General features: G+C 38.8%; 1 protein-coding gene across 2 annotated transcripts in view; it reads left to right on the top strand.

Moving 5' to 3' along the window:
• Positions 1 to 25,574, top strand: part of PAPSS1 (3'-phosphoadenosine 5'-phosphosulfate synthase 1) — a 136,796-nt gene that overhangs the window by 30,520 nt on the left and 80,702 nt on the right. The window contains exons 1-3 of one of the 2 annotated variants that reach the window (XM_023734782.1): positions 340 to 495; positions 794 to 932; positions 6,623 to 6,741. In XM_023734782.1, the coding sequence (XP_023590550.1) occupies positions 457 to 495; positions 794 to 932; positions 6,623 to 6,741 (297 nt within the window). In that variant the 5' untranslated portion in view covers positions 340 to 456. Of the gene's footprint in view, positions 1 to 339; positions 496 to 793; positions 933 to 6,622; positions 6,742 to 25,574 lie in introns of those variants that run through there. The other variant, XM_004380219.2, reaches the window with a different exon arrangement.

Below are 25,574 nucleotides of genomic sequence, written 5' to 3'. Positions count from 1 at the left end.
ATGACAGAGGATGATTGGGAGCATTGATGTCTGATAGGGAGTTTTCTCTTTGAAATAGGAAATAAGGTCATCTGGTAAGAGTGGAAATAAGCATCGTTTGTCAGAGAGGCCATAAGGAAGGTGGTGAAAGCTTAACTGAACTAAATGGAAAAAGAATGGTAGACATTGCAGGGGCGAGCTTTGAAAATGTTGGTTCTGCCTTTTAGCCCCTTGGTATAGAGGGTGTGAATGTAGAGCTTGCACTCGGGAACTGCAAGATAACTGGCAGCTTCAAGGGAGAATCTGGTTTTAAGATCAGGAAGAAGAGGTTGACTTACAAAGGAAACAGTGTTCCAGAGGATAGGGTGGAGAGAGTTTAGACTGAGGGAAAAAGGGAGTTGAATAAACTAACCTCAGGATTGTAAACGGACCTTTTTCGTGAAGTTGCTTTCATGGCAGCTCAGGCTGAAGTTGAGCATGGTATTACGGAAACGCCTGATGACTCCTGCATTCAAGGTGGGCCAGAGCTCAGGGTCCACATAACATTTAGGTGAAAAATTTTATGAGGCATCTTTTGTTGCCCCTCCTATAAATCTTTAGTACTACTACGAAGAATGGGCATGTTAACCTAATAATGTCTTGGATTTACTTTTGTTTTTCAGTTTATATTTTAAAATTTTAATTTTGACTAAAATATTTTACACTAACTCAGCTGAAAAGTACCTTTACTTGCTCTTGATATTAAATAGTAATTTCAGTTCATGTGATCATTTTTTATTATGTTTCTGTGAATGTCTTTTTTTTTTTTTTTAAGGATCGTAACAATGCAAGGCAGATTCATGAGGGTGCCAGTTTACCTTTTTTTGAAGTATTTGTTGATGCTCCTCTGCATGTTTGTGAACAGAGAGATGTGAAAGGACTCTACAAAAAAGCACGGGCTGGAGAAATAAAAGGTAAATAGTTTTCTTTCCAGTTTTTCTTTGCTTAGTCATTTGTCTTACCATAACGGGGACTGATAATCTTTTCAAGAGATTGGGGCTGTTCCGATGACTTGGAGTTCCATGAGAACAGAAACTGGATCTGTTGTATCTCTCAGGCCTAGCACAGTTCCTGGCTCTGTGGGCTAAATGAGTATTTGTTGATTGTGTGGATGATGGAATCCTACTCACAAGGCAAAGTTTTAAGAGGTTGGGGCTCCGGGGATTGGTGGAAACCTACTGAATATAATTTTAGAGGCCTCATATTGGTTAATTATGGTGTTGGCAAAGAATATTGAATATATGATGGACTGAGCCTGCCAGAAGAACGAACAGATCTGTCTTAGAAGAAGTACAGCAGCACGTTTCTTAGAAGCGAGGATGGTGAGACTTCGTCTCACATACTTTGGATCTGTGATCAGGAGGGTCCAGTCCCTGGAGAAGGACATCATGCTTGGTAAAGGGTCAGGGAAAGAGAGGAAGACCCTCACCGAGATGATTGACACAGTGGATACAACAATGGGCTCAAGCATAACAATGATTGTGAGGGTGGCGCAGGACTGGGCAGTGTTTCATTCTGTTGCACACAGGGTCTCTTATGAGTCGGAACCAACCTGACGACACCTAACAACAAAATAAGCGTTAGGTGTATATTAATTGCCAACTGTGAATACCTCTACTCTCCCTTTGTTTCAGTGAACATATAGGAAATTCCATAACCAGTGAGGAAAAATGCCTGAATTAAAGTATCTTGAGGGCAAGGACGATGTCATGCTTTTATTTATATCACCGTGCTTGGAATGGTCCCTTACTCACAGTTCTTAAATTGAAACAACATATCACAGATTCCATCAAAATATATACACCTTGCTTTTTAGGTTTTATGGTCAGAGCACATGTCTGCTCTCAGAGTTTCAACTGTTAAGAACATTTGATCATTGAAAGAGAGATTAAAAACTGACCTCTGCTGTGGCCTTTGATGCTGATCATGTTATTTATCTTGCAGACAGCCTTTGACATTAGGCCCGTTCTACTATTGTTAAGGAGATATTGGTGGTTCAGGGGCAGAATTTTTGTCTGCTGTTTTGGAGACTCAGGTTTGATTCCTGGCCAGTGCACCTCATGCACAGCCACCACCCATCTGTCAGTGGAGGCTCGTGTGTTGCTATGATGCTGAACAGGATTCGGTGGAGCTTCCAGACTAAGACTAGGAAGAAAGGTGTGATGATCTGCTTCTAAAAATCAGCCAGTGAAAACACTATGGATCACAAGGGTCTGATCTGCAACTTACCATGGGGATGGTGCAGGACTGGGCAGTGTTTCAGTCCGTTGTGTGTGGGGTTGCCGTGGGTCGGGCTGGCTTGAGTGCCACAGACAACAACAACATTATTGTTAAGAGGAACAGGAATGCCAACATTAAAGTAAATAAATAAATAAATGAAGGTAGATGACTCAGTCAACATTGTTTAGAGTTCAGTGATTCCCGAAGGTAACTTTTGTTTGCCTTCTCAGCAGGGGGTGTGATGGGAAGTCCGTAAGAGCTCTGTGGTCCTGGGAAAGTTCTAGCAGTTACAGTGAACTCCATCTACCTTGGAGAAATTGACTTCCTTGGGCAAGGCAGCTATCCAGTCGTGCCACCATGGAGACTCAGTTCCTTGATGAGGGTCATTGCTATTGAGCTCTTTTACCTATTAAGCCTGCACTTTCTTGACTCAGAAATAGCAGGCTGTCTGACTTGAATAATTTATGATAATGGATGGAAAACTGTTTAGCCCTTTTCACTTTAGTTTTTTTGTGATAGAGATTTGGTAAAGAATCAAAATGACATGTGTAGCATCCAGAGTCTAAATCTCTCACTTCTTTCATTTGTAGCTGTTTGGTTTTGCTGTTTTTGTAAGGATGGACTGATAAGGGTGGTAAATTTATCTGCCTGGCTGGAGTATGCTCCTGGTGAGCAGGGATAATATCTCCATCATTTTTGTCTCCCTAGCACTTACCATGTTAAGAGGCTTAAGGCATAATATCTGGCACTTGCACAGTAAGTGCTTGTCAGAGGAGGGCGATGGCCACACAGATTTATCAGTACTTTCTATTTGCAAGGTGTATACTTCCTTTGCATTTCTCCTTAGCAGCCATTTCATATTTATGACAATAGTAAAAAAATCTATCTATTTTGCATGTTAATGAGGTGGCGGCACGGTAATGGCTGCAGAGCGTCCCCTCCCTTGAGGATGGTCTCCAGGCAGCCTCTGGGAAGCTGGGCTGCACAGCCCTGCACCCCCACCCCCACCATCCCCACCCCCACCCAGGGATGTAGCCTCCAGCTATAGCTCGGGGCTGGCCTCCTCTGTGACTACACAGCCTTTGAGTGGACTGTGGGGTGGGAAAGGAGGGGAAGGAGCCCTGGTGGTACAGTGGTTAAAGCACTCGATCAGCCTCTCAGCAGGAGAAAGATGTGATAGTTTTCTTCCGTAAAGATTTACAGCCTTGGAAACCCTATGGAGCAGTTCTGCTCTATCCCGTATGGTCACTATGAGTTGGAATCGACTCCGTGGCAGCGGGTTTGGGAAGGGAGGAAACAAAGAGCCATCAGAGAGGGTGTTTGGAAGAAATGTGTGCGAGTTTTATGGTATCCCAAAGTGAGCCGAACTGGGCCTGAAGCCTCTGCCTTGGTGGGCCGGGTGTGCAGCCAGGCTCCCAGTGCCCTTGCAGGAAGTCCTGAGCCTCAGTGACTCAGTGACTCGCCAGACCTGGAGGGCAGAGCAGGCTCTGGGATCCTGAACGCAGGGCTTGCCAGGATGGGAGTGGAGCCCTGGAAGTGGCCCTGTGAGGGAAGCTTGCACCCAGCACAGGAGGAAGGTGAAGTGGTTAAACTCTGAACCCTCGGGTCACGCAGCCCGGCTCTCCTCCAAGCGTCCTTCTCTGCAGAGGAATAATCCATAACTGGGCTCGTCATAGGGAGGAGCACATCAGTACATCTTAGCTGTTATTATTTCTATGATCATATTTTCTAAAATAAAAAACAAATTGGACAAATGGATGTTCTGAAAGCAGGAAAAAAAAAAAAAAACACCACCATTTTTGTATAATGCCAAGTTTTATATAACGACCTGGTCTTTGGAACCTAACCATGTCAAGTAAGTGAGGAGTGGGTGTATTGGGTTGGTTCTGGGGGTGCAAAGATGAGTAAGATTGCATCCAAAATGACCTTGAGTTGCTTACAGTCTGCATTCTGTATCTGGGGGTGTGTTTGCATTATTCTGGTTTTCTCTGTGTCACTTGTTTGCTTTCCCAAGCATTGCTGAAGTCCTGTAAGTAGACAGTGAGAAGATGTTCATTAGGCTAATATGCATGCATCTGTGTATATGTGTATATTTGTGTATGTGTATATATTTGGAGCCCTGGTGGCACAGTGGTTAAGAGCTCGGCTGCCGACCAAAAGGTTGGCAGTTTGAATCCACCAGCCGCTCTGTGGAAACCCTATGGTGCGGTTCCACTCTGTCCTGTCGGGTCGCTGTGAGTTGAAATCGACTTGACGGCAATGGGTTTTTATATATTTATTTATTTAGTTTAGATTTAGGTTTGCATGATGATAAGAGTTCTTGATTGTAGAGTTGTTTAAATTTTTAAAAATCATTTACTCATTGTCAGGATGGTGCTTAACAAGTTCCCTACCAATGCCGTTTCAGAGGCATGATGGTGAACATTCAAGGGCAGACAAGATTGAATACATTCAGGGACTTCACGCTTTTATAGATCTTTACACAGAATTTACTAAACAGTAAATTTATGCCAGTGCCTGCCATTTCATATCCAAATTATTTTCACAATTACTCCTAAAGTGATTTTTTATTATCTACTGAAATATAAATGTTTTCCTCACTGTGTAGGTTTTACATATGGGATAAATTAGCTAGGGGAGATAATTCCTGGACTTTTAAAATACTAAACCAAGTCTTCTAACCCAGTGGTTCTGAAGCTTTGCTGTACATTAGCTTTACCTGGGGAGCTTTAAAAAAATCAAACACCAAGGTTATACCCCAGACCAACTAAATCAGACTCTAATGGGTAGGACCCCGGTAATTCTGGTATGTAGCCAAGTTTGAGAATCAGAGCCCAAGAACCAGGGTTCTAACCAGAATTATTTTCCCAGCTTATTTTAATTGTGACTTACCACTAAATACTGTTGGGAATATTGGTAATGCAGAAATTTCTTCTTCTGTTCAGGACTTCATTTGACACTTAGATGAAACGAGTAGCTGTTGGTTTGTATCATATATTTTAGAACTCCTGTGATAACTGGACCTCTTTTTTCTATATAGTTTATTTTTATTGTTGAGAATAGACACAGCAGGACATAAACCAGTTCAACAGTTTCTACATGTGCAATTCAGTGGCACTGATTATATTCTTCCAGTTGTGCAACCATTCTTATCCTCCTTTTCTGAGTTGTTCCTCCCCCACTAGTGTAGATTCACTGCCCCCTACATTTCCTATCTAATCTTTTGAGTTACTTTGTCAATTTGATCTTATTTAGATCTTAAAAGAGCATAGGGCTCAAGGCAGACATTCTTTACTAGGTAAGCTAAACTATTGTTTGGTTTTAAGAAGACTTCAGGGGATGTTTTTGGTTTAAGGTTTAAAGATTATCTCAGGGCAAAAGTTCCATGGGTTCATCTAACCTTCATGGCTCCAGGAAGTCTAGAGTCCATGAGAATCTGAAATTCTGTTCTGCATTTTCCCCCTTTTGATCAAGATTCTTCTACAGAATCTTTGATCACAATATTCAGTAATGGTAGCTGGGCACCAACCTGTTCTTCTGGTCTCATGGCAAAATGGACACTAACTGGATCTCTTAATGATTTTAAGTTCGTGCTTACTATTCTAATTTATAACCCAAGAATGACCCAAGCAGTTCGACGCAGGCAGCCCTTGAATGATTTACATACAGGGTAATGTCAGGGTATAAGACAGGAGCAACCTGTCTTCAGTTCATGGAGCCCACTCCCTTTGGGGAAACATTGTGAATTCTTTCTTTTCTTGGCAGTTACATGGTAACACATATACAGTAGGGAAAATCCAAATAGTGGTTAATATCTGAGTTGATTTTGTCTGTCTGTGGAATGTATTTTATGATAATAACAGCCTTTTCTCCTTTATTTATGTTTTGTTTAAGCCAGTAGTATTTGATTTGAATGAACGCTTGTTTTCTGATGGCAGAAGGAAGCCTGCAGAGCTTCAGTTTGGCCGTAGATAATCCTTGTAAATGTAATGGACAGATTGATTTAGTATCAATTTTTGCATTGAGAGAAGAACTGATCAAGTTCAGTCTTATGCCCAGGGCTCAGGTACTTTGTCCTGTGTATTCCTGTGAAGAAATTGATATGCACGGATTGCCTGATAGTGAATGCTTATTTCTTCACAAGCAATGTAGGCATACACTTTAGAGAGAGAGAGAGAGAGAGAAAGAGTGACATGCATTTAAAGAGGAAACAAAAGCTTTATTAGAAACCTCCCAAGAAAGAAAAGTTTCAGTACAATAACCCTGTAGCTTAGAGGGGCCTGACAAATACGAACTTTAACATAGTAGATACTTGTACTGGTAAACAAGCCTATTCTGTGTTAATCTGAATTCTCCTCCCTCTATTATCTGATACCATTTACAGGTTTCACTGGGATTGATTCTGAATATGAAAAACCAGAGGCTCCTGAATTGGTGCTGAAAACAGACTCCTGTGATGTAAATGATTGTGTCCAGCAAGTTGTGGAGCTTCTACAGGAACGGGTAAGAGAAAGTCACAGAGGGAACCTCCAGAGAGTGATTAGACCTGTCTCCTAACCTTTCTCCTACCAAAGTAAGGTGGTGTAAATATTGAGTAACATTTATGTTTTAAACTCTACAATGTCAGCAGTTTTCTGTGTGTGTATATATGACTGTCTTATATGTGTGTACATTGTCTCAGTCATCTAGTGCTGCTACAACAGAAATACCATAAGTGGATGGTTTTAATGAAGAGAAGTTTATTTCCTCATAGTCAAAGTAGGCTTCAAGTCCAAATTCAGGGCGTCAGCGCCAGGGGAAGGCTTTTTCTCTCTGTCGGCCTTCTTCTCTTCGGTGTTCCCCCGGACTAGGAGCTTCTTGGAGCTTCTCGGCGCAGGGACCCCGGTCCAAAGGACGTGCTCTGCTCCCGGCACTGCTTTCTTGATGGTATGAGGTCCCCCTGTCTCACTGCTCACTTCTCTCTTTTATATCTCAAGAGATTGCCTGAGGACACAATCCAGTCTTGTAGATCAGGTCCTGCCTTACCAACACAACTGCCACCCATCCTCCCTCATTAACATCATAGAGGCAGGTTTAAAATATACAGGAAAGTCACACAGTACCAGGAATCATGTCCTAGCCAAATTGATACACACATTTTTGGGGGGACATAATTCAAACCATGACATACATATACACATCGGGAGTACCTTATCTGTACAGTATTTGAAATATCCCAGTCGATGTAAACCTCAGGAACCTTGGGAGTCAAATAACTATATAACTATAATAACTATTGTAAGTCAAATAACCATATAAATAACTAATAGAGAAAATCCAGCCATGATTATTCAGCCCTATAACTTGGCGTTATTATATTTTTCAAATTGAGATACATAATGCAGTTCACTTTTCCTAGACATTTAGAGAGCCCAGATTTTTGCTATGATAACATGATGATATTCTCACAGTTGGATTTTAGGGAAGATCCCATGGAGGGTAAGTTTCCAGAACATAAGGACCTTTCTCTGGTTCTTAAACAAAGAGAAGCATAAAGAAGCTTGATGTTATCCAAGGTGTGCAGGCGCACTAATAGGTACGTAGTTAACTTCAGAGTTTGGTCTGAGTTTTTCAAATTTATTTTTCTCTCCCTTCTCTCTCAACACTACCTCTGTGTGCACCCTTCCCCCAGCCCACCTCCTCACGGGAGGGGCACATAGTTCACTCCAGTTGGAGAGGATCTGGTCTTCATGTGGAAGAAGGTCCTTGTGTTGGTAGTTACCCTCTCCCCTGGTCATGGTGTCCCTACCTTTGTTGCTCAGGGCTGCAGAGGGACTCATGAAAAGAGGTGCATAGACCACGAGATGTCATTGCTCCTTTTCCTGTCCTAACCATGGCTTATCGAGTTTGAACCCCTTTTGCTCTGTTAGACCCTATTACCATAAACCTCTTTCATCTAGTATCTCTTACTGGGTATATTAGAAATACACTCTTTTTTTAAATTACCTTTGTGTTATATATTATAAATGCATACCCTTTGAATTTTTCTATATTAGAAAATATCTACTAGATAATTAACCTGGGACTTTCCTTCCTAATTTATTTTCCTTATCCAGACATTTTAGATGATAAATATAAGTAATATGAATCAGTAAGTGTATTGCTCTGATGTTTTCTTTGCATATACTGATGTGTTCTCTGTAGGTCAACATGACCTTATCCAAGGAGGTTGTATACGTCATTGTTTTGCTCTCTAGTTTCCTGTTAATCTACTTCTGAGCTCTTGGCTCTAGCCCAACCACTCTGTTTCTGGCTTCCCTCTCATCTCTCCAAAGCTGCCCCAGCATTCATTTTTCCATCATCCATCATCAGTCAGGTGTTTATTAAAAGCCTATTAGGCACAGTCCTAGGCACTAGCAATACAAAGATTAATGAGCCATGTCTCTGTTCTTGAGGGACTTATGTTGTAGGCGATAGAGACAGAAATAAGAATATATAACTCTTAGGAAATGTGTTAGAAACTACAATTTCAATATGTACGTGGCATATTGGGAGACACAGGAATGAGTCTGGAAAGGCTTTATGTCAGATCTTTCTCATTTTTTGTCTGGGTTTTAAAAATAATCTATTTGGAGGTAAGCATGAGTTATTGTTTTATAAGGTATATAGTTTTGCATATAACTATTTCGTCTGTATTATTGAAATAAATCCTAGGGGTGTCATTGCTGGGTCACATACCAAAAAACAAAACAAACCTGTTGCTGTCAAGTCGATCTGACTCATAGCGACCATATAGGACAGAGTAGAACTGCACCATAGGATTTCCGAGGGTATACATCTTTATGAAAGCAGACTGCCACATCTTTCTCCTGCCGAGCAGCTGGTGCGTTCAGACCGACGCTTAGCCACTGTGCCCCCAGTGCTCCTGCTGGGTCACACAGTGTGGATAATTTTGTCATGTTGAATTGGTGTTGCCAAATTGTTTTCCAAAAGAATGCTACCATTTTATTACAACTTAGCTGACATTGGATGTTACGACTTCGAAATAGTTTGCTAATCAAGTAAGTAATAATGGATATTTATTTGTATTTCATTGGTAGTAAGATTTATTTCCCTGTGTATTTAATTATTGTGTTAAATAATTGAACTACCTTATTTTCACACAAGTAAAGCGCACTTCTGCATTTGTTTGCTGGTGGCGTCCTCCCCCAGTGAATTTTTTTCATAGGCATGGCTATGTGAGTTTTTTTATTTTTTAAACATGTTGCCCTGAAGAAAAATTAGCACAGTGTGCTGGCGAGGTTGCCTTGGGGCGAGGGGTGGGGGGAGGGAGGGCATGGCCAGCAAACAAATGCAGAAGGCGTGTGTTATTTGCATAAAAATATGTTAAATTAAATACATTGATAAAATAATATTTTGTTGATTTTTTTGCATCTGTATGAAGGATAATGGTTTGTAGGTTTCTTGTAATGTCTTTGGTTTTGGAATCAAGATAATGCCCACTTTTTTAAATGAGTTGAGAATTTTTCCTTCCTCTTCTATTTTCTGATAGAGTTTACATAGAACTGGTATTATTTCTTTCTCAAATGTTTCACAGAATTCTAGTTTCTTAATACCTTAATTAAAAGATACTTTATTGCAAAAAAATGCTAACCATCACCTGAGCCTTCAGCATATCATAATCTTTTTACTGGTGGAGGGTCTTGGCTTGATGTTGATGGCTGATAACTGATTAAGGTGTTGGTTGCTGTAGGTTGGGGTGGTTGTGGCAATTTCTTAAAATAAGACAACAGTGAAGTTTGCTGTATCAGTTGACTCTTCCTTTCACGAAAGATTTCTCTGTAGCATGCGATGCTGTTTGATAGCATTTTACCTACAGTAGAACTTCTTTCAAAATTGAAGTCAGTTCTTTCAAACCCTGCCTCTGCTTTATCAACTAAGTTTATGTAATATTCTGAATACTTTGTTGTTACTTCAGCAGTGTTCACAGCATCTTCAGCAGGAGTAGATACATCTCAAGAAACCACTTTCTTTTCTCGTCGATAAGAGGCAACTCCTCATCTGTTAAAGTTTTATCATGAGATCGCAGCAATTCAGTCACATCTTCAGGTTTCACTTCTAATTCTAGTTCTCTTGCTCTTTCCACCACATTTGCAGTTACTTCCTCCACTGAAGTCTTGAACCCCTCAAAGTCATCCATGAGGGTTGGAATCAACTTCTTACAAACCCCTGTTAATGTTGATATTTTGACCTCCTCCTATGAATCACAAATGTTCTTAATGGCATCTAGAATGGTGAATCCTTTCCAGAAGGTTTTCAATTTTATTTGCCCAGATCCATTAGAGGAATCACTATCTATGGCAGCTATAGCCTTACAAAATATGTTTCTTAAATAATAAGACTTGAAAGTCTAAATTACTCCTTGATCCATAGGCTGCAGAATGGATGTTGTGTTCCAAAACCCCACTGCTGTCAAGTCAATTCTGACTCAGTGCCACATCTTTCTGCTGCGGAGCCGCTGGTGGTTTCAAGCTGCCGACCTTTGAGTTAGCAGTTGGTTGCTTTAACCACTGTGCCACCAGAGCTCCTTTGGATGTTGTGGTTAGCATGCATGAAAACAACATTAATCTCCTTGTACATCTCTATCAGAGCTCTTGGGTGACCAGGTGCATTGTCAATGAGTAGTAGTGTTTTCAAAGGAATCTTTTTTTCTGAGCAGTAGATCTCAACACTGGGCTTAAAATATTTAGTGGGCTTACATGTTCATCGCACCACTGTTCACAATAGCAAAAAGATGGAAGCAACCTGGGTGCCCATCAACAGAAGAATGGATAAACTAACTATCGTATATCCACATAATGGAATATTATGCAACAATAAAAAACAATGATGAAGCTGTGAAACATCGTATACCATGGTGGAAGCTGGAACTTATTACGCTGAGTGAATTTAGTCAGTCACAGAAGGACAGATACTGTATAAGACCACTATTATAAGAACTCAAGAAAAGGTTTCAACACAGAAGAAAACATTCTTTGATGGTTGCGGGGGTGGAGAGGGAGGGCGAGGGTTATTCACTGACTAGATAGTAGATAAGAATCATCTTAGGTGAAGGGAAGGATAGCACACACTACAGGGGAAGCCAGCACAACTGGACTAAACCAAAGCTAAGAAGTTTCCTCAATACAGTCAAATACTTTGAGAGACAGAGTAGCAGAGATGGGGGGTCTGGGGACCATGCTTTCAGGGGACATCTGTGTCAACTGGCATAACAAAGCTTATTAAGAAAATGTTCTGCATCCTACTTTGGTGAGTGGTGTCTGGGGTCTGAAAAGCTTGCAAGCGGCCATCTAAGATGCATCAATTGCTCCCAACCACTTGGAGTAAAGGAGAACGAAGAACACCAAAGACACAAGGAAAGTATTAGCTCAAGAGACAGAACAGGCCACATAAACCAGAGACTTCATCAGCCTGAGACCAGAAGAACTAGATGGTGCCCGGCTACCACCAATGAATGTCCTGACAGGGAACACAACAGAGGGTCCCTGATGAAGCAGTAGAACGATGGGATGCAGAACTCAAATTCTAGTAAGAAGACCAGACTTAATGGTCTGACTGAGACTGGAGGCGTCCCGCTCTGCACTCTCTATCACTCTAGAACTAAAACAATTTCCGTGGCCAGCTCTTCTGACAGGGATTGGACTGGACTGTGGGACATAAAGTGATACTTGTGAAGAATGTGCCTCTTAGTTTAAGTAGATACAAGAGCCCAAAGGGGCAGCTTCTGTCCAGAGGTGAGATGGGAAGGCAGAGAGAGTTAGGAGCTGGTTGAATGTTCATGGGGAATCAAGGGCGGAGGGGTGGAGTATGCTGTCACAGAATGGGGTGAGCGGTTGTGGTCTCATAACAATGTATGTAAAAAAAAATTTTTTTCTGTATGGGAGACTAACTTGAAATGTAAACTTCATTTAATTACAACAATTAAAAAAATTTTTTTGTGGGCTTAAAATATTTAGTAAACTATGTTTTAAATAGATGTGCTGTCATCCAGGCTTTGTTATTCCATTTATAGAGCATAGGCAGAGTAGATTTAGCAGAATTCTTAAGGACCCTAGGATTTTCGGAATGGCGAATGATCATTGGCTTCAACTTAAAGTCACCAGCTGCATTAGCCCCTAACGAGAGTCAGCCTGTCTTTTTTTTAAATTGTGCTTTAAGTGAAAGTTTACAATTCAAGTTAGTTTCTCATACAAAAATTTATACACACATTGTTATGTGACCCTAGTTGCTCTCCCAATACTGTGACAGCACAGTCCTCCTTTCCATCTTGGATTTCCTGTATCCATTCAACCAGCTCTTGACCCTTTCTGCCTTCTCATCTCACTTCTGGACAGGAGCTGCCCATTTAGTCTCACTTATCTACTTGAGCTAAGAAGCACGCTCTCCATGAGTATCATTTTATGTGCCACAGTCCAGTCTAATTTTTCTCTGAAGAGTTGGCCTCGGGAATGGTTTTAGTCTTGGGGCTAACAGAGAGTCCGGGAGCCATGTCTTCCCGGGTCCCTCCAGTCTCAGTCAAACCATTAAGTCTGGTCTTTTTACTAGAATTTGAGTTCTGCACCCTACTTTTCTCCTGCTCTGTCAGGGACTCTCTGTTTTGTTCTCTGTCTGGGCGGTCGTTGGTGGTAGCCAGTCACCATATATTTTTTCTGGTCTCAAGCAGATGGAGTCTCTGGTTTATGTGGCTCTTTCTGTCTCTTGGGCTAATATTTTCCTTGTGTCTTGGTGTTCTTCATTCTCCTTTGCTCCAGGTGGGTTGGGTCCAATTAATGCATCTAGGATGGCTGCTCGCTAGCTTTTAAGACCCCAGACGCCACTCATCAAAGCGGGATGCAGAACATTTTCATAATAAGCTTTGTTATGCCAGTTGACCTAGATGTCCCCTGAAACCATGATCCCCAGACCCTACCCCTGCTACTCTGTCCCTCCTAGTGTTTGGTTGTATTCAGGAAAGTTACTAGCTTTGGTTTAGTCCAGTTGTTCAGCCTGTCTTTTGAAGCTTTGAAGCCAGACGTTGCCTTTTCCTCTGTAGCTGTGAACGTCCTGGATGCGTTTTCTTCCAGTATAAGGCTATTTTGTCTACATTGAAAATCTGTTGTTTAGTGTAGCCACCTCCATCAGTTATCTTAGCTAGATCTTCCGGATAACTTGTAGCTTCTACATCAGCACTTGCTGCTTTACCTTGCACTTTTATGTTATGGAGATGGCTTCTTTCCTTAAACCTCATGAATTAACCTCTGCTACCTTCAAACTTTTCTTTTGCAGCTTCCTCACTTCTCTCAGCCTTCATAGAACTTAAGAGAATTAGGGCCTTGCTCTGCGTTAGGCTTTGCCTTTCGAGAATGTTGTGGCTGATTTAATCTTCTATCCAGACCACTAAAATTTTCTCCATGTCAGCAATAAGGCTGTTTCACTTTCTTATCGTTCGTGTGTTCACTGGAGTAGCACGTTTAATTTCTTTCAAGAACTTTTCCTTTGCATTCACAAGTTGGCTAACTGTTTGGCACAAGACGCCTTGCCTAGCTTTCAGCCTGTCTCGGCTTTTGATAGGCCTTCCTCTCTAAGCTTAGTCATTCTAGCTTTTGATTTAAAGTGAGAGACATGCGATTCTTCCATTTACTTGAACACTTAAAGGCCATTGTAGGGTTATTAATTGACCTAATTTCATTATTGTCATGTCTCAGGGAATAAGAAGGCCCTAGGAGAGGGAGAGAGATGGGGGGACAGTTGGTAGGTGGAGCAGTCAGAATACACATAACATTTATCAGTTAAGTTCGTTGTCTTATATGGGCGTGGTTCGTGGTGCCCCAAAACAATTACAATAGTAACATCAAAGATTACTGATCACAGATCACCATAAGAAATATAATAATGAAAAAGTCTGAAATATTGTGAGAATTACCAAAATGTGACACAGAGACACAAGGTGAGTACATGCTGTTGGAAAAATGGCGCTGATAGACTTGCTCGATGCAGGGTTGCCACACACCTTCAATTTATAAAAAATGCAGTATCTGTGAAGCCCAATAAAGCAGAGCACAATAAAACTAGGTATGCCTGTATCTTCTAATTTTCCTAGTGATTTTTTTTTTTGGCCTGGGTTATTTAATTTTCATATATTTGTGGATTTTACAGATATTTTCTGTTATTGATTTATAGTTTAATTCTTTTGTGGTCAGAGACTATAACTGGTAATGATTTGAATCTTTTAAAATTTTTTGAGATTTGTTTTATGGCCCAGAAAATGTTGGTGGTCTATCTTGATAAATTGTCCGTGTGCACTTGTTAAGAGTGTGTATTCTGCTGTCATTGAGTAGAGTTCTTTTATAATTTTTAGTTAGGTCAAGTTGGTAGACAGTGTTATTCAAGCCTTCTATATTCTTATAGATTTTCTGTCTACTGTGAGGAATGTGAAATCTCTAGCTATAATCGGCATTTTTTCCATTTCTTCTTTCAGTTATTTCAGTTTTTGTTTTTTTGTAATTTAAAGCTCTGTTATTAGATGCATACACAATTAATATTATGTCATCTTGATGAATTGACCTATTTATTACTATGTAATGTCTCTGTTTATCTTTTGTTCTGAAATCTACTTAATATTAATATAGCCACTCCAGTTTTCTTTTGATTAGTGTTTGCATAGTGTCTTAGTCATCTAGTGCTGCTATAACAGAAATACCACAAGTGGATGACTTTTACAAAGAGAAATTTATTTCTTCACAATAAAGAGGCTAAAAGTCCAAATTCAGGGAGTCATCTCCAGGGGAAGGCTTTCTCTCTCTGTCACCTCTAGAGGGAAGTCCTTGTCATCAATCTTCCCCTGGACTAGGAGCTTCTCAGCACAGGAACCCCGGGTCCAAAGGACATGCTCTGCTCCAGGCACTGCTTTCTTGGTGGTATGAGGTCCCCCTGTCTCTCTGCTTGCTTCTCTCTTTTATATCTCAAGATACTGCCTCAGGACACAGTCCAGTCATGTAGATTGAGTCCTGCCTAACTAACACAACTGCCGCCTATCCTCCCTCATTAACATCACAGAGGCAGGATTTACAGCATATAGGAAAATCACACAATACCAGGAATCATGGCCCAGCCAAATTAATACATACATTTTTTGGGGGAAATAATTCAATCTATGACACTTAAGGGTATCTTTTTCCATTTTTTTTTTAACCTTAAAAATGGTTTTCTTATAGATAATATATAGTTGGGTCTTTTTTTTTTTTTTTTTAATCTGACAATCTTTGCCTTTTATTTGGGATGTTTAGACTATTTGCATTTCCTGTAATTATTGCTGTGGTTGGACTTAGATTTACCATCTTGGTAGTCAATTTTCTATTTGTCCCATCTGTTCTTTGTTCCTTTTAATCTCTCTTTTCTCCCTTTTTCTTTTTGATTGGGAATTTATTTTTATTTTGTTTTATATTTACTTAAGAGCTATATCTCTTAAATTTTTTTTAGTGGTTGTACTAGGGTTTACAAGATACAGCTTTAACTTATCATAGTTTACCTGCAAATAATTTTGCATATAGCGAAAAATCCTTACACATCAGTATAGTTCCATGTGTTCCCTTCTGCCTTGGTGCTGTTGTTATCATATATTTTACTTCTACGTGTTATAAATCCCACAATTTACTGTTACATTTTTGCTTTAGACAACTATTTTTTCAAGAGATTAAAAATAGGAAAACATCTCTTCTATTTACCATCATTTTTACTGTTCCCAGCACTCTTCACTCCTTTGTGTAGATCTAAATTTCCATCTGATATACTCGTTTTCCTGAAGAACTTCCTTTCACATTTTTATGGTGCAGATCTCCTGGCAGTGAATTCTTTCAGCTCGTATTAATTCATTAAAAAAAATATTGTGGTAAAATGTATATAACATAAGATTTACCACTTTGGCTGTTTTTATGTGTACAATTTAGTAGCATTAATTACGTTCACAGTGTTGTGTAACCTTCACCACTCTTTACTTCCAATACTTTTTATTATCCTGAACAAAAACTCTGAACCTATTAAGCAATAACTTCCCATCTCCTCTCCCAGTCTAGTATCATTTTTAAAAGATATTTTTGCTGGGTATAGAATTCTGAGTTGATAGTTTTTTTTCTTTTAGTACTTTAAAGGTGTTACTCCATGGTCCTCTGGCTTGCATTGTTACTGATGAGAAGTCTGATACAATTCTTTTCTTTGCTCCTCTATTTATTACAATGTTTGTTTTGCCTGAATTCAAGATTTCTTCTTAATCTTTGGTTTTTTGCAATTTTAATGTGATGTTTGTAGGTTTTTGGTTTTTTTTTTTTTTCTCCCTTCTTGTTTGGAATTCTCTGAGCTTTTTGAGTCAGTGGTTTGCTGTTTTATAAGTTTTTGAAAATTCTTGGCCGTTTTCTCTTCAGATATTTTGTCCTGTTCTCTCCTTTGTCTGAGATCCCAATTACATATATGTTAGACCATATAATATTGTCCCACAGTTTTTAAAGGCTCTTATTTTCTTCATTTTTGTTCTTCTAATTTTTCATCTTCAGTAATTTTTACTCACCTCTTTTCAAGTTCGCTGATTCTTCAGCTATACCCAATATATTTATATCCCCATAAAAGGAATTCTTAAACTTGGATGTAATTTTAAAAATTTCTATCATTAGCACCTGGCATTTTTTTTAATATAGTTTTTAATATATAGTTCATGCCTGTTTACTTTTCTACTAGATCTTTTTAACATACTAATCATAGTTATTTTAAAGTCCTGCCTGCTGGTTTCAATATCTGAGTCATATCTGGATTTGGTTTTGTGGATTGCTTTATCTCTTGACAGTGGGTTGTTTTTCTTGCTTTTTGGTGTATAATTTTTTTTTATTGAATGCTGGGCATTGTGTTTGGAAGAATAGTAAAGATTGAGGTAAATAGTATTTATGCCCTGGGCCTACCTCTTTTCTGTCAGGCTGTCAGTGTAGTGGGTTGAGTTAATTTAGTCAGTAGCTCAGCTGGATTTGAGTTTTGGTATTCTGTAGTTACTCTTAATGCACCACAGGATTCACATTTCTCGACACTGTGCTTAGAGTGAGACCTGGCTTGCTAGAGGGCTTTTCTGAGTGTTCTGCTGTACCCTAAGCTTTCAGCATTCCTTGCCTGCCTGCACTACAGGAAGTATCTCTTTCTAGGCTCTTGTTCCACGCTCAGCAGTAAATTGGTATTGCTGATGATGGAAGTGGAATGTCGCTCTCGGGTTTTCCTGGTCTATCCTCAGTCTTAGGCAGGTTCTGTACACTCCTTGGTCTTGGGGTGGATCGTTTGTGGTATTCCGTTTTCACCCTGAATGGCTTTGAATCTACTGGAGTCTTGGGTGGGGTGAGTTTTCTGCCCCTCACATGTATTAGCAGATTTCTGGTTTGTATCACTGCAGAATCCTGGTCCTGCCTGAGAGGGTTTCTTTTTTTCTCTCTTCTTTTGGCATACCATTTTTGCTTTTACACCTCTCCCAGAAATAATGGGCCCTGGGACAGTTTCTTGCCTTTCCCCAGCAGCTTAAGGCTTTTGCATTATATGAGAGAAGGATCTGACAAGTGGACAGAGTTTTCTGCCTGTATATCGATAAAAGTGGCTTGCTCTGTAGTTTTCATACCTGCTCCTGTCTCTCTTGTGAGCACCCACTGTAGGTCCAGTTGAGAGTGAATGCAGAACTTCTTGTGTCTGGGGCACCCAGTTATACTTACTTTTAACACTAGTCCACACTTCGCCTTTAAGAGTTAAAACATTTTAGCTGTAATCTTACCTGCCTTTATTGCTGCCGGCTCTTCCTTCCATGCTCTGCTAAAGGTTAGTGTGTCTTGTTTTACCTTGGTGGAACTTGTCACTCTTCGGAACTCAGTTCACCTTATTGCTTTGGATCTCAGCTCTATGGTGGGCCCAAGAAAGTTTATGATTTTGTAGATAAGCTGGATTTTTCTCTTGTTAGGGTAGGGTGATGTTCTTTCGCAGAACCCCTGTGCTTCATTTTCTGCGAATTGTCAATTATTCTTTACTCTATTGGGTCTTTTAAAGTTTTCTTATAAATTTGTATGAAATCCTTTTTTTAGACCTAGATATTCTATGTCATTTTTCTTCAAACCATGTTTTCCAGTATTTTTCTTTTATATTTTTAATGTGCTTTTGTTTCTGTTTTTGTACAGTGAACCTATCATTTTTTTAACTTGAGATTTTTGTCTTACCAGAGTTAGAAAGTTATACATAGTTTTATTTTTTGTTAGTTTTGATTATCTATTTTTTTACATCTAATTAGTGGTTCTTAAGTGTTTTGCAAAACCCCAGAAAAGTACACATATATTCTCTTTTATATATAATTTTAGGGGACTCATGAATCTCTGAAGCCTTTTTATGGACTACAGTTAATTCCAGATACTTCAGATACTTAAATAAGTGATTATTAGATTTAATGTGTGCTCGGTACTGCAGATATTTCCCTCCTTATCTTCTTTTTTTTCCTTCAATTCCTAACCACTTATTTGGGGCATTAAACTTAGAATAGCAAGGTATGGCCTTTTTTTGATTTGACACTTTACCCACATAACATGCTTTTTCTTTTTTTTTAGCGGGGGGAGTTGAGTGAGATGATTTTGCTAATTTTTTTTTTTAAAATTTTTTGAGAAAATTTTGCAACTCTTCTCTATACGTCTAAAAATAGTACAGAAAGTTCCTGTATATCAGTCACCCAGTTTCCTTTTATGTTAATATCTTACTCGACCATAGAACATTCATAAAAACTAAAAAATAATGTTGGTATGATATTGTTAACTAGGGCACAAAAAATTTACTTGGATTTCGTTGTTTTTTCCACTAACGTTCTTTTCTGTTCCAGGATCAATCCAGGATCTCATGTTGTATTTAGAATTAAATTGGATTTTAACCATGATTCTGTAAAATGAAAATGAAGACACATGTTGGGTCTAATGCTTAGGACTTTGTATTTATTTTTAATGGTTAAAAATTAAGGGTGAACTGCCACTGTAAAACTTCAGGCTCCTTCTACCTGAACTATTATAATATTCCCTTAACTGGTCACCCTGCTTTCAGTTCTCTCTGCCTTTTATTCCATCCTATACTAGCTCAGCTGCTAACCAGAAGGTTGGCAGTTCAAATCCACCAGCTATCCCCTTGGAAGCCCTATGGGGCAGTTCTATCTACTCTGTCCTATAGGGTCGCTATGAGTTGGAATCGACTTGACGGCAACAGGTTTGGTTTTTGATTTTTTTAATACTGTTTGTAGAATTGTCTTTCTAAAGAGTGGTCTAATCCTTTCCCCTTTCACTCTAAAACATTTATTGACTTTTTTCCCCTATTGTTTGTGGAATAAAGGTGATTTGTGTCTAAGGTTCTTCAAGTTTGGTTCCAGGCAACACATTTCATTATTATTTTCATGTATTCCACTGTAGTTTTTTTTTTTTTTTTTTTTTTTTGCATTTGCTTGCCTTGGTCTCTGTGGTCCTAATTAATGCCTTGCTCCTAATTTGTTTGCTTCTACTTAATGATTGTACTAGCTGCCCTTCCTTTTATGCAGGTATTAATTGGTCTGTATTATGTCTCCTAAATAGTCTGATGAATGGATAATTTCAGTTACCATTTGAAGAGGACAGATATGAAATAAAATTTACTGAGTACTTTTTTTAAGGGATGTCTCTGCAGGGCTTTGTTTTTAAGTATTCTGATTGTTAGAATCTGGGGGAAAGTGGCCTGTCTCCTACTTTAGCTTCTAACCAACTCTCGCTTGAGTTACCATGATGGCTTCCCAAGTGGTCTTTGTGCTGAGTACTTTAACCTTAACGCAATTGCTTGCTTTTGGTACCTGCCTCTTTTAGGGAAAAAGATTTCAATTATATGCTTTCCTAAGTAAATGACTTCACTTCCCATTGAAAGCATGTGAGTATTTCTGTGTTATAATTGCTTGATCTTGTTAGTTGTTTAACAAACACTTACTGAGTGCCATACCTGCTAGGCACTGTTATAAACACTGGGGGTATGGCAGTGAATAAAACAATAAAAATTACTGCCTTGTGGACCTTACTTTTTGGTCTTCACCACTATTATTTAATTTATAGTAGACTACAAAGATCATGTATAAATGTATTCTTTTTTTTTGTAACATGATATGGAATTTAAGAATACTTACAATTGGAGGAAGAAATTATCCTTACGTATAATATACATATAACATATGGTATATGTGTATATGTGAAAGAATATATTACGACATAGATATATTAAGTGTATGTATGTGTGTGAAATGTACACACACACAGGATTAGGCATGGTCTGGCATTTATTCTCATTCTTTGTTTTTCTCACAAAGTTTAATTCTCAAATGGGCATTTAGACAGTAAGCAACCAGTGAATACCTGCCATTCAGCTCTAAGTTCATGGTTAGTGATGCAAGGAATGCTTTGCGTACTGCATCCTGATCAGCAAGGTAATTTAGTGTAATGTGCATTTTCCATAGCAGATTCCTTCTTCCTAGCGATCCAGGGGTGGCAAATGCTATTCAACGTCATTGTCCTTACAAAGGCATTTTCCAAAGATAAGTTTTAAAAACCCACTGCTGTCTAGTCAATGCTGACTCATAGTGACCCCATAGGACAGAGCAGAACTGCGTTGTAGGGTTTGCAAGGCTTTAAATCTTTCCAGAAGCAGACTGCCATGTCTTTCCCCTGCAGAGCCGCTGATGAGCTTGAACTGCCGACCTTTTGGTTGCAGCTAAGCACTTTAACCACTGTGCCAGCAGGGCTCCTTAAAGATGGGTTAGGTGAGACCAAATAGTAGAGTCCAAAATATCGACTGGGAAGTGAATGAGATGAATATGTAAATACAGTGGTATTTTAAAGCAAGGAATAATAACCAAATCTAAATAACTTTGTAGTGTGTGTCTTGATTTGGGGATGTGAAGATTAGAGGTTCTACAGTAAGTTACATTATGTGTAAGAATATAATTGTGTTTTTTTCCATATAAAGTACCTGAAAGAGAATGTCATGGGCATAGATGGAAGCCATCAATATTAATTCCTGTCAGTTGAATTCTTACTGTATGATAGGCCCTTTATCAGATGCTTTTAATAGCATTGTTACATTTAATTTGTGTTAAAACTCTGATAAGTAGTTATAGCTATCTTCAATTTACTGATGAGGAAACAGAGATTCAGGGAGGTGAAGTTGTTTGAAAATAATTCAGTTGGTAGAGTTAGGATTTGAACATAGGCTTCTTTCTGCATCCCATATTCTTGTCTTTCTACTATGCTGCCTTTCCTAATACCTAGATTCTTTTCCATTTCTGCCTAATTTCTGAACTGTGCATCTTTTCTCTGACTTCTCACCTTCCTTTACCAGATTGTTGCCTAAGTGTTGGGATTAAGAAATTGGGATGAATGGCATTTCTTTGACTTTAGAAAGATTTGGTATTTTTGTAATACTTTTAAAGTAGTTCAGAGCAGATCAGAAGCAACACTGTCTGGATTGGGAGAAATGTGTACTGTGTAAAGAAATAAACTTCCTCCTGCCTGTCCACGTTTGGTGTGAAATGTTTGTCTTATGTAGTACGAAATAAGAAAAGTGTTTGTCTGCTATCTGATATGAATAATGATTATCTTAGGTCCCCAAACCCAGATCTGAATGGTAAATGAGTGACACTTAGGTTATTGTACCATGTAGAGTGAAAATTTTCTCTCTGAAATAGTCAAAACAAGATAAGTACCTTTTGTCTCTTCCTTTTCAGGCTCAGTTTTGTTAGACTTTTTATTAGGCAGAGGAGGGTAATATGACCTGGGACCTTCAGGAGACAGAGAAGCGCTGTCTCCATGGAAATAATAGCGGTATATGGAGTTTTCTTCTACCTGATGCTTGGCGTTACTTTGGAGAGACTCTTGTGAAATGAACTCTACCTGGAGTTGTTTCTTGCATGTTTCCTTTTTTTCTTTTAATTGTGGGAAAAATATACGTAACAAAACATGTACAATCCAGTGTCTTTAATGTCCTTTAGTAAAATATGGCATTTATTTCCCTATCCAGTATACCATATCAAGTATAGTATAACATATCCAGTATAGTATAACATACGGTGGGTATTTTAGGGTAATGGGTACTTTGGTTACCATGGGCACTTTAGCATAATGTCATCTCTGGGTTGTCTTATTTCTCTTTAGATCTGGCCTGTGTGTTGTAATTGAGATAGGCAATGTGGTCATTCTTCTAAAGACTACATTTTTGTCAAAGCATCTTTATTTTTTTAAATGTGCTTCATTTGGCGTGTGTTTATTCAAGAAAATAGAAGATGCTACCAAATACTGAAGACTTCGGGATTTAATTTTTTTTTTCCTAACCTTTAAAATGGTCACTAGATGGCCTGCTAGTATTACTTTTTGACTTGGTGTGTTGTAAGGAAGTAGGCTTCTTGCTGCTGGTTTTAATCTAAAGTGATATTTTAAATACTGTTTTTAAATCTACCAGGATCCTTAGATTTACTAGTTCAATAAATTATTTAAAGGTTTATATTTTTATGAAATGGTAGTTTAGTACTCAAAATGGATTTTATACTGCACACAAAAGCCAGACTTTGCAGCTCAGTTTTAAAGTGTTGCCAGAACGTCATTTGGTGTTTATGCTTTGGATGCATGTAGTTTAGATAATAGAAATTTAAGTTACATAAAAATATGAATGAGCCCTAGTGTTTCAGATCTGTTGAGCAGATTTGGCTCAAGAAAAAAGTGCAGAAAATACTTGAAAGAAAAACTTAAACTGTGGGTTCACTATGTTTATTAACATGCTCTGAGTTCGTTAGAAAGATTAAAATGAGAAGCCAAGAGCTACTATTTTCAGGTGATGAGTGTTGTTTGTCCTGCTTGTTGGCTTCTAGATAAAAACAAACAATTTTCTGTGGTTGGACAAGGACATAGATTCAGCATATGTTGGATCTCACACTGTATTTAGTCAATCAGGCAAAAAAAATTTGGGTATTCATGTTACATTTTAAACATTAACTTAATATTTAAAAATTTATAATATTTAAGTATTTCTAGATTCTCAGGTTATAGAATTCACTCCTCATTAATGGTAATGTGAAATGCATTACTGACTAGCTTACTCAGGAGGCCTCCCAGGAACTCCCTTTGTCTTCTCTTTACCCTTAAGTACTGGTGACTGGAGCGGTAAGATTGGAGTTGAGGTCTTTAGGTAAGATGTGGCATTTAGGTATATAAAGGCTTGCTTTTAGCCTGGCCTGTGATCTTTTTTTGTTTTAAAGGAAACTTCCTGAAATAAGGGTTTTATGGGTACAAGTTGAAAAAAAGCACAGTTTCAAATAGCTGGCTGTGCATTCTGGACATTGTAATGAATCCCAAATAAAATGGAGAGCGTGTGTGGCAGGAACATCCCATTCTGTTGTCTAGATATCTTGTCTCACTTTGAGGTGGTTTTTGCTCCTTTTAGAGGTTTAGTAGTGGTTTTGGAAACTGAGGAGATGTGTCACTAGAATGTGCTAGAAAATGGCTGGCTGCGTTTCTAAAATTCTTCTTGTATTGATACTCAGTCCTTTTGTCTCTGCACATGGAATCTGCATCGAGTTCTCTTCTACTGAGCAAAAAATACTCCATGTTCCCCTCTTGATTCATGCTGTTATGTTTGTGTTGATTCCAGAAATATTCACTTTATGCATCTTTTTGGAAGAGAGAAACAGTAGCTATCTCTTGAACTTTATTTTGGTGCTGGTTATGCATCAGAAAAAGTTTGCATCTAAGTCTTGAGGGTACAGTACATTTAAAAACATTGCTAGATGTGAATTTCTAAAACGGAATACTTTTTTTAAATACTTGTAATGAAAAAATTATTTTGACTTAAAAATAAAATAAGGAAAAAAAAATCCCTCCTTTTTGGAAAAGAAAGTAAATGTTGCTTCTGTGTGCATACATATAAAGCAATATGGCAGCACATTACTACCACAGCATCGATGCTAAAGCTGTGACTGTTATTAGTGTCGTTCTGTGCTGTTGAGTCAATTCCAACTCATGGAGACCCTATGTGTCACACAGTAGAAATACCCTATACTATCGAGTCTTCTTGGCTGTAATCTTGCCAGAAGCAGATAGCTACGTCTTTTTTTCCGTGGTGCTGTGGGATGGGTTCAAACTGCTAACTTTTTGGTTACTAGCTAAGTGCAAACTGTTTGTGCCATCCAGGGACCTGTTATTAGTATACAAACTTTTTTTTTTTAAAGTAATTTGGTTGGGCTCATAGTGTAGATACTACCTTTTCCATTTCAAACCAATTATCTTAGAAATACTTAGATTTGTTCACAAATTATTTGTACATTTGTTTTGTACTTTAGGGTATGGTTGGAAGGAAACTCCGAACATTATCTGTGGGGACTTTTGTTAGTTCTCTTTTTTTTTTTTTTGGAATATTTTATTGTGCTTTAGATGAAAGTTTACATAGCAAATTAGTTTCCCAATCAATAACTCGTACACAGATTGTTCCATGACATTGGTTACAATCCCTGCAATCTGTCAGCACTCTTCCCATTTCCTCCCTGGGTTTCCCGTTTCCATTCGTCCAGTTTCCCTGTCCTTCCCTGCCTTCTCATCTTTGGTTTTGGGCAAATTTTGACCTTTTGGTCTCATATAGTTGATTGTTGTTAAGGAGCACGTTCTTCACAGGTGTTATTGTTTATTTTATAGTCCTGTCTGTTGTTTGGCTGAAAGGTGGCCTCCGGGAGAGTCTTCAGTTTCAAGTTAGAAGGTGTCTTAGGGCAGTAGTCTTGGGGGTTCCTCTAGTCTCTTTCAGACCAGTAAGTCTGGTCCCTTTTTTTTTTTTTATGATTTTTAATTTTGTTCCACATTTTTTACCCATTCTAACTGGGACCTTCTATTGTGGTCCTGGTCAGAGTGGTTGGTAGTGGTAGCTGGGCACCATCTAGTTCTTCTGGTCTCAGGTTAGAGGAGTCTGTGGTTCACGTGAGCCATTAGTTGTTTCTTTGAGTCTTCGGTTTTCTTCCTTCTCTCTTGCTCCAGGCTGGAAGAAACCAGTAGTTACTTCTTAGATGGCTGCTTTCGAGCTTTCAAGACCCCAGATACTTCTCACCAGACTAAGATGTAGAACATTATTTTTATGAACTGTGTTTTGCCGGTTGACCTAGATGTCCCCTGAGACTGTGGTCCTTAGCCTTCAAGTCCAGTAGTTGAACTTAGTCCCAATGTCTAAGTTGTTTCTATAACTGTGCCCTCTATGTGCTCTATTATATATATGAGTATACATGCAACATTTTCACA

Source organism: Trichechus manatus, unplaced genomic scaffold (genome assembly GCF_000243295.1).
Source record: "Trichechus manatus latirostris isolate Lorelei unplaced genomic scaffold, TriManLat1.0 scaffold00071, whole genome shotgun sequence".
In the NCBI taxonomy this organism is placed as follows: domain Eukaryota; kingdom Metazoa; phylum Chordata; class Mammalia; order Sirenia; family Trichechidae; genus Trichechus; species Trichechus manatus.
The sequence above is the reverse complement of the archived record's forward strand: the minus strand, read 5'-3'. Positions and strand labels throughout refer to the sequence as shown.